Below are 10,241 nucleotides of genomic sequence, written 5' to 3' on the forward strand. Positions count from 1 at the left end.
GTGTATACATTGTGTATTAAAAAGGGTGTGTATGTCAACACATATTAGATATGCTACAAAATGAACACGCACTGGAGTATGTGGGACTAATACAGAAAAGTGTATAACATTGTAAACGCCGAACAATGGACATGGCCCTGATAGGGGTATTGAAATTACACAGAGTCTTCAAACTCATACCGACACCGAAAACATCCGTGTAGGAGGGAGGAAGAAGTGGATTTTTCATACCTGACCCTCCCAGATTCCGATGAAGTCGCCCGAACAGTTTAATACTACTATATTGGGTTGCCCGCTCCCTCGTGGTTCGGCGGCAAGTCTAAGGGCTTATATATAATTATCTATGATAATGCTAAAAACAGGATTTTGATACCCGTGTTGAAAAGAGCACATATAACCCATTGTGTAGCTTTGCGCTTAACAACAAACAAATTATAATATACTGATTTATCTTAATCTTGATATAAGAGCATAAGACGAGAATGATCTATTTTTAAGAGAACTTGTTACCCACACAATTTATGATACATATATAATAATTGTTTTGCTTTGTTTTTGCGTAAAAGGAGTGTAAATTCGTAATAGTGCAAAAAAGAAAGAAAGAAAAACGTGTAAGATAAGAAAGTTTGGTAAATCACATTCAAATTTTTCCTTATTTCAGAAGAAGACAGGTCCACTTGTCTAGCTAGGGTTATGATTAGGCTGCGCGTACAATATCCAGTATTTCATCATTACCGAGTGTTATATTTAATATAATAAACTTATTGCAATTAAGAAAGCAAATGAATACATTACATCAACAACCGATATTTCTTAAGTCTATACAAAGCAGTGTTCCTTCCATGGTCATAATGTAAACGAACGAACGAGATTGTTTGCATGTTCTAAATGTTGTCAATACTCAAGGGAAATCATCAAAAGGGCGAGTTCACCATAGGCCTACTGTTTTCACAGAATAGGTTCCGGGAATAGCGTCATCGTTAGCACAGTGTTCCCGCGCCGTTGTATGAAAATGGCGACAGGAGCGAGTGATCTTACATCGCAAGTGGTGAGAGGACAAGTTTTTGAGGTTGGACCTCGATATACAAATTTAGTGTATATCGGCGAAGGAGCGTATGGAATGGTCGTGTAAGTGGTTGTTGTTGAAAGTTTAATTTGATTCGTTTCGCACTGTCAGATTATCCAATAGTTATACTTTTTTTTTTTAATTTGTGTGTAAGTGTGACTATATTTAAATTTAAGTACCTGTTGTCATAGCCCGATGGTTTGTCTGTACAAACTAGGTAGTAATAGTAGCTATATGCCTCAAGCAAACTGAATTGTAATTGCTTGCAGATAAATTTTAATATAATTTTTATGTTACCTCATTTATTCAATAAAATTACATTATCTCAAGCAGAAGAATAAAACTATGCATGAAAACGTATTATGCATGTATTACTATTAAGTGCAGATCTTACATTTACAGTATAGTGAGTAATACTAATAGTAATACAATTTGATATTGTATTGTGTAAATTAAAGTATAGGTAAAATTATAAGTTTATTATTCCGATTTATTAAACCTAGCATAAGTTACAAAGAAACTAATATAGAATTCATAATAGTTAAACTGTAATTTGAAATGCTGTCTCCCGTGACGTTAGTTTACCATTACAGGTGTTGTGGTAAATTAAAAATATACGAACGGTGAAAACTATATATATATATATTGAATATCACCGGGTCTGAGTTAAATCTATTTCTCTCCCTGATTATAATTAGTTATACTTATGAATATGATAAATTTAAATTCGTGTGAGTTACAACGTGAAAAACTCAGTGTTTTTCAGCAACTGACATATTATGGACTTGAACTGGGAAAATTAAAAACTTGTGTATGAAATGTAGTTTTTATATTTGTTACATTTCTTCGTGCTTTTTAAACCATAATGTATGTGCTGTCATCTATCACTGTATCAGTTAAAGAAAAACTAATTATCGTTGACAAATAATGTTGTCAAACCTAAATACAAAGAGCAGACTTTTATAAATAATTAGTTACAATAAATAATAGGTAACTATTTATTGTATGTTAATTGTTACTAAATTAATTTTATAATGTTTATAGAATTAAGTGGTAAAGCAGAAGTAATGAATAAAATTACAGATATAAATAAATTAAGAAACATGCTTTCATTACATTAAAAAAAAGAAATATGCTGTTAACAGTAAAAAAGAAAACTCAAAGTAGTTATGAAACACAAACTACAGTTTTAGCTCTAGTGAAAATAAGGTTTATCAGATCTGGAAAAGAAAGTAATAAAGCTGAGAAGATAAGCTTTTTCATTCTGTAATTTTTGTTTGTTTGTTTTAGTTAAGCACAAAGCTACACAATGGGTTATCTGTGCTCTGCCCACCATGGGTACCGAAACCCAGTTTCTAGTCAGTCTGTGATAGTGAAGCTAAGTAAAGTTCTATCATTGCTGTTCAAATACAACAATTTTTAAAGTAAAGTATAAAAACATGCTGTTTTGCTTAAGAAAGAAGATGATTTATAATTAAGGAACAATATTATTAGGGCTTCTCTGGGTAATGATATCTTTTCTCAGTGAATCTGTAAAGAAAATTGGCCAATAAAAATTTACTAATTTTGAAAATTATGAAATCTTTATAAATCAATGTACTTCTAAAGTTGCCTCTTCTAAACTTCTATGTTTGTTATTTATTTATTTGAACACTGTACTTTAGAATACTTATACTTTCACAGCTCCTTTTTTTATAGATCATTTCAAAGTATGTTTTGTCTAATTTCTGTATAATAATACTTTATAGTGTCTTTAATGTAAGGTTATTTTTAGGGGAAAAACTATTTCTAACCCTTGGCTTATACGAAAAGCTCTGAGTCTGGCATTTACTTTCTAACATCAAACTTAGTAATACTAATATATTCTTATTGTTAGTTAGTAATGTGACTTGTTTTAATCACAGTTCAGCAGAAGACAACATTGATAAAGTGAGAGTAGCTATTAAGAAAATATCTCCGTTTGAGCACCAGACTTACTGTCAACGAACCCTTCGGGAAATTAAGATCCTAACCAGATTCAAACATGAAAATGTAAGTTGCAAAATGCCTAAAACATAAATATTTAAATGGGATTTTAAATTTTTGTTTTTTAAACATATATCTGATCTTTAGTCTTTTAATGTTAGCTTTTTTTATCACAAATTAAAACCATCATCTTTCCATTAACTGGATGTTGATTATTAAAAAAAACTTTATTGAAAGAACCAGGCCATATTGAAAGACTTTATTATGTTTCAGTAGGTTATAAACTTACCATCATCAGGAAGGAGACAGCAGTGAAACATTCCAGTGTTTATGTACTTTTCCTATCTTAATATGTAAAACTTCAACCATGCAATTAACAAAAATAGTGCTGCCACCTACTTATCTTTTTTTTAAATAGATTTTTGTGACCCAATGAAACGTGTAGAATTTTTAGGTAAAGCTTGGTGCCTTCAGTAAATTTTAGTCTTTATATTATGTAATTATTAACATCGTCTTATCAAGTTTTGTAATAAGTATTTTATGCAAGGCCAGTTCCAACTTGATTTTAAATGGGTGTTTATTCTTCGAATTTATAAGTAATTTATAGTACATTAAAATGTTGTAATAATGTACCATAATATTGTAACATGTTAACAATTTTAACAGAAAAGTTATTATGCCTAACAAACAACTTTTGGGATTAGGTTTTTTAAGCAAATATTTATCTTGTATTCTAGTTGTCACTCATCGGGCTAAAAATTGAAAAAAGACAGTCATAAGTAGTCTTTCAAAGTTTTAAAAAAATTTTAAACTATTGCTGTTACTTCTTGTCTGAACTCCAGTTTTAGCCTCTTTTTTATAGTTCACGTTTATTAACTAACCGTCACTCTGATAGCCCTTCAGCTGACACATCTTCAAAAATAGAGGCCAAAACTGAACACACTATTTCAAAAGAGGTTGAACCAATAATATGATTGAATATGATTTAAAATCTTCATTTTTCAAGAGTGGGTATACAAGAACAGTCTTAAATGTTGAAATGGTCACTTGTTATCCACACATTATGATATGTTACAAGTCACAGATGCTGTTAGAAGGGGATAAATCACTATTTATGGGCAGAACTTCAGTCAGGATAGCATTCTGTGCCAGCCACTAAATGTCCATTAGAAATTAGGTTAGGCATGATGCCTTAGGTTAAGTTCTACCCAATATAAAATCAAAGTTTGTTAATGCCAGGCAGTAATAATGAAGCAGCTATAATGAGATAAAATGTAATTCCTTAGTTCCACAGAATTATGATAGTAAAAACATAAAAATGTTTTAAAATAATGAAGCAGTGTAATATGATATTATTCCTAAACTTTTATTTTGGGTACTTTAAAGAAAATGGGTTCCAAAATTAAAGTTTGTAACATACTCATAAATTTTTTCACGCTTCTAATAGCAAATAGCATAATAGCTTTGGAAGAATGGAGTCTCAGGAATCAACTTTTAATTTTCATATGATGGAAATTTGGATATTTGAATTGTTCAGTATTGACAATGACATAAGTGCGAGATCATAACTTTGGTTGCATGTTAATTAAAATATATGATACTTTTATACAATTCTTTTTCTTTTTCAAGATCATTGATATCAGAGATATACTGTGTCCTGAAACCATAGACCAGATGAAGGATGTGTATCTTTTTCATTTTGTTTTGCTCAGTATTAATATAGTACTTATTGATCTAGTCACTTTGAAGAATCTTAGTTTTGCTCAGTATTAATATAGTACTTATTGATCTAGTCACTTTGAAAAATCTTAGTTTATTAGTCACATTTAATCAGTTTGGCTTTGTTCTTTGTTTCATTGAAAATCATAATGGTAATCCAAATTTCACTAGTGCCTTAAAGAAATATTTATAGTAATAATGTTAAATAGTATAATATACTGCCAAAAATGATATTATTGGTGGACAGTTACTATATTGTTTTCGTACTACAGCACTTTGTCATCAAATTTACTTGTATCCTGTAATACAGCAAATCCCTGGATGGACAATAAGCTCTTTTCTTGATATTCAGTGGCTGTAACCTTTTTTTTCCATCTCTTTGTTTCTATCATTTCATGACATATTTTAAGAAATACCCCCTCTACCAAAAAGAAACATCTACATGTATACAGTTGCTCAGAACAGAAGGGTAATGACCTTATTGTTCATGTACAGTCTTAGGGTGACAACAATTCCAAAACGTACTTACCTTCTCTCATACTCGCAGCTATTACTTGACTGCCAGGGTTTCTTCCTTTGCCCATCTAACCAGAGGTCTGAGTTTCTTTCACTTATACCAGTCTTTTATACCCCACTTAATTGCCCTTGGCAATATTTGTGCATCCTTTATCCTGGTGCTGTATACAAGCACCTCATTCATAAATTGTTATCACTTTTTCTCGACAAAGCGTCACTAATGAGTTTCCCAGTACCACAATTGTTTGGAGATATTTTAAATGTTCTCTGTGTTACCTAGTTGATTATCATAAAAAAAAAAACAAATTCTCTATTGGCAAGCCGATTTACGGTAGGAATTCCTGGATTATTATTATTTCTGGCATGGCAACAAATGAGGTCTATTCTATCCCACCTTTGATATCTAACATTGTACAACAATTAGGGGGAGGAGTCACTCTCGGTTAAAATTGTCGGTGATCTTATTCATAGTAGAATGGAGACATATAGTTGGTTCTGTAGTGTTCTTCTGGGGGAGCTGAAGCTGCAATTGTGGGCAATCTTTGACATTCTAGAAAGAATTTAGAATCACTTTTTCCTGCATCTTCTTTTAGTCTGTTGGTTTTTCAGTCCCCTTGTAGGACAGTGGTGAGTTTACAGACTTGCAACACTGGAATCTGGGGTTCAATTCCCTATGATGGACACAACAAATAACCCAATGTTGCTTTGCTCTAACAAAACAAACTTACCTGACCAAATGTTGTTCCAATCAATGGTAATCAACACAGTCTTTAAATGACATATAAAAACAAAAGGAGGTCAATTTGGGATAATCTGCCTTTGATTTGTTTTCTTCTGTTGGTTCAGTGAAAGTGTGTTGTTTTGGGTCTTTCCCCGGTTGTTTTTGGGCCATCCATAGACATTGTGGTTCATGCTGGGAGGTTTATTTCTTAGTTACGTGAAGGGACAGTTCTGTCTTATCTGACATGGTTGTCGGAACTTCGTGATTTAGCCTGTGGAAGCATTTTCTGACTCTCAAATAATACATTTGCTCCTCGAATTTCATTATTCTAAGGTGGAGTTTGTTGTTAACCTGAATAGATCAAAGACCCCTGATGGGACCGGATAAGTCTATAGACTTACAACTCTAAAATCCAACATTTTGTTTTATTTTCAATTTACTTGGTTGGAAAACTCTTGGGATCATCAGCCTCTTGGTACATTGGTACCCAGAATAGATTTTGTTTATATCCAAGGGATTTGCTGTTCAGTTAGGTCACTGCCAGTGTTGTCAGTGATTATTGTATGTCTGTAGGGGCTTGGCTCTGAGCATTTTTGGACGTTTGGTAACCTTAACAATGGATCCAGGAGCACTACAGGTCTTTGACTCAGGAGTATTCATTCAGTTCACATCTTTATTCTCATTGGTTGTTGAGCCTAAGAAGACAGGACATTGGTGTTCAGTCGTTGATCTTTCTCATCTATATCAATGCCTAGATTCTCCAAGGTTCACAAGTTACTCATTCCTCAATCTGAGTTGACATTTTCTACTGAGATTGTGGATGCCCAAGTTCATTGTAGTTGGCTCCTATGTGCATATTGCTGTAGTAGTGGCGTCCCACCACTATCGGCGTTTGTTGTGCACAAGGGTCAGGTACTGCAGTTCTAGGTTTTTACCATCGGTCTTGCATGGGTTCTTTGATCTCAATGGGTTGTTAAGTTGGGACACTACTAAGATACGAGTAACTCCACTGCTGCCTCATCCAGAGTTCCATCTCTTCATGAATGCATTGCTTCAGGGATGGGGGCATATACCAACAGTCAGGAATTCTAGGGTCTATGCACAAACAATGAGGACTTCCTACACAATGTTTTAGTCCTTTGTGCTCTTCAAAAGGCAATACCTCATCATCTGGGCTTATTAAGGGGAAAATCATCATACTTCACTCTGACAATTCCATTGTGGTGTCTTGTGTTTCTCAATGAGGAGGCACTTGGTCCAGGGTTCCTTGTTTTCGAATCTTGGACCTCCTTTCATGGGTCCACTCCAATCATATCACCCTTTTAGCTTGCCATGGGTGATGCCTGCAGTAGCAGATCAATTGTCTCAACCTAAACAGATTCTCCCAACAAAATAGATGCTGCAATGCAAGGTTCTGTTGGATGGGCTCTCATTTTTGCAACTCTGATTGGTCAGTTGGCCTCTCATTGGAACACCCAAATACTGGCAATTTGGTCTCCAGCACTTCACCTTCAGGCTGTGACAATGAATGCATTCCATCAGGACAGGATGGGATTACAACTCTAGACCTTTCCTCCAATTCATATGTTATCAAGGGTACTAAATATGATTTGTTCCAACTCATTGTTGGATCCTGTTGATAGCACCAGATTGGCAGCCACACTCTAGTTTCTGCGGTACCTTCCGGAGTGTCCACTTCTTTTTAGGCGATCTCTGTGGAGGCAGCTATGATCTGACATAGTACACTTGGCTATCCAGAAGCTTAAGCTTTCGCACAGCATCACAGTTTAATTTCTAAGGTTGCCATGTATCTGTCTCAGTCTTTGCTTAGTCCTGTGATGAACATTTATTAACAGAAATGACACAGATATTGGCAATGGTGTATTGAGAGGAGGTTGAACCCACTTCTATCAGAAGTGCCAATCATAACTTGTTTTTTGACCTGGCTCTTTGACAAGGGTTTTTTGCATCTTCCACAGTTGCCTTGTATAAGGTGGCCTTATTGACTACCATTTGACAAAATATTCTTCGAGTCCCCAGTACTCTCTGGATTCCCCAAGTTGCTTTGGGTCCTTGGTCCCGAAATGACCATTCCAGTAACCTAACTGGTATATTAAAGTTACATTACATGCCCTTTTTCAACACCTGTTTGTGACCTGATACTTATATGCTATGTATCATCTTTACCTGAAGGTTTATTTTTCATTGCTGTGACCTACAGACATCACCGGTCATTGTTTGTCCACAGACAGCTTTCTCATTCTATCTATTTCCTCAGACCAGTTCTTCTTATCCATGGCACTCTATGGCTACAGGTTGGGATCCATTCATATATATATATATAAATATATAGTTTGTGGTCCAGTTGCTCTAGCCACCAACATGAGATATAGGGACCGTGGTTCTATAATTCCAACCCTGAGTATTGGGACCTTGGTTATCTGGTTGGAGCCTGGCCAATAGTGATGACAAATTATTTAAAATTCCACCAACAGTACATGAACTAAGTACCAGGTGAAGAGCATACCTGTTCTGGAGGTAGTGCAGTTCCCCCACTAGGGTGCCAATCTTCTGTTAACACACCCATGATCTATGCAGACACTTTCTGTATGATAATGCCCCCCCCCCCCCATCTTATCAATTATCTTAAATCAAAAATGTATTTCCAATAATACTTACTTCCTCTCACACTCTCCCCACTAAGAGCCGGAGTTAGAGACTGGGATTGAATCAGCCTTGAAAAAGTGATAACATTTTCTGAATGAGGTGCTTATATATAGTACCGGGATGGAGGGCACATTGTCGTTGGTGAAGAGTGTCACCAGACAAATATCGTCAAGGGCAATTAAGTGGGGTATATAAAACTGGAGCAAGTGAGTAAGAATCAAACCAATGTTTAGATGGGCAAAGGAAGAAATCCTGGCAGTTGAGTAATAACTGTGAGAAAAGGTAAGTTTTATTGGAAATACATTTTCAATTTAAGAAAATGTTAACTTCCATCACTTGTTACTCATTTTATAGTTTTGTTTGTTTGTGTATATGCTGGTGTTTTACTTTTTTTTGCATCATTTCTATTTTACTTAGTTTCATAGTTTTTGTTGTGTATGTGAAATTATGATTGGTGCTGCTGTAATATTGCCATCTCAACCCTTGTGAAATTCATAGTCTTGTATATTATTATTATTACACCATGACTTGATTTTTTTTTTACTAGAATTTCACTGATTTTGTCTTTTTAAATCAGTAACAACTTTTTTTTTTACTTTGGAGAGATTGTGATAAGCATAAACATTAGCTAAAACTTCTTATGCTTAGAGCCATAGCCATTCTTCTTTCTACTTTCCTGTATGCATGGCTTGGTGACACTGATTTTCTTGTCAGACAGTGTCCTTTTTCACCTCTTTAAACTTTTTTTATTAAAATGAAAAAGAGGGCAGGAAGGTTCAGTTAAAACATCTATATTTTTAAACACTACATGTTTTATGTTATCTTGTTAGCATTAAGAACTTTATATGTATTGTAATAAATATTACAATATTTTAATATTAAAATATTTTTATTACTCATAAAAGGTTTTTTAAGGCATTAGAAAAAAACTATATTTATTAAACATATTTGCAGACAAGATGAAGCACATTTCTACAAACAATAAACATCTATCAACATTTTTTTGTGCAGTTGTGTACAGTCATGTTTTAGTCTGTTTTGCCAAATTTCATACAATTTTATGTAACAGTTTAAGTTAGACATGAAATGCTGTAAAACTGAGCTTATTCAGCCCTCTGAAGGTTCACCAGGTACCAGTTGGAGTTAGTACTGCAAAACTAAGCTGATTCAATACTGTGAGGTTTCACCATGTAAGAACTGGAGATTGACGCCACTTTTTGTGAAATGCTTTGAAGTTGAGTTTATTCATATTCTATAGAGTATTTAACCCACTTTGTGGTAGGTTTATTCCCTCATAGGGAATAAACATGTTGTGTGTTTATTCCCTCATAGGGAATACTTTTCTCTCCCCAGAAGATGCATTGAGTAAGGGATAACAGACATTGTTAAGTCCATTGGCTTCTGTCAGTGCTTGCTGTTGAGATAGGGTTTTCTGCAGTATTGCTTTGTCTGTGTATATATATATATATATATATATATATATACACACATATATTACTACTTACCGACGGTACCGTAACGTTAAAGAAAAGAAAAAATAGAACACGACCACCGTAGGTGTCGTACTTCGTACCCTACTCCTACCTA

The 10,241-nt window shown here is 34.3% G+C and overlaps 1 protein-coding gene across 1 annotated transcript in view; it reads left to right on the forward strand.

Annotated features, from left to right (window-relative positions):
• The first annotated feature begins 727 nt into the window (after window positions 1-727).
• LOC106467452 (mitogen-activated protein kinase 1-like) overlaps window positions 728-10,241 on the forward strand; it is a 26,247-nt gene continuing 16,733 nt past the window's right edge. Inside the window, exons 1-3 of the mRNA XM_013927804.2 lie at window positions 728-1,128; window positions 2,971-3,097; window positions 4,661-4,716. Of these exons, the coding sequence (XP_013783258.1) occupies window positions 1,007-1,128; window positions 2,971-3,097; window positions 4,661-4,716 (305 nt within the window). The 5' untranslated portion in view covers window positions 728-1,006. The remainder of the gene's footprint in view (window positions 1,129-2,970; window positions 3,098-4,660; window positions 4,717-10,241) is intronic.

This window comes from Limulus polyphemus, unplaced genomic scaffold, assembly GCF_000517525.1.
Source record: "Limulus polyphemus unplaced genomic scaffold, Limulus_polyphemus-2.1.2 Scaffold2619, whole genome shotgun sequence".
NCBI classification, from domain to species: Eukaryota; Metazoa; Arthropoda; class Merostomata; order Xiphosura; family Limulidae; genus Limulus; species Limulus polyphemus.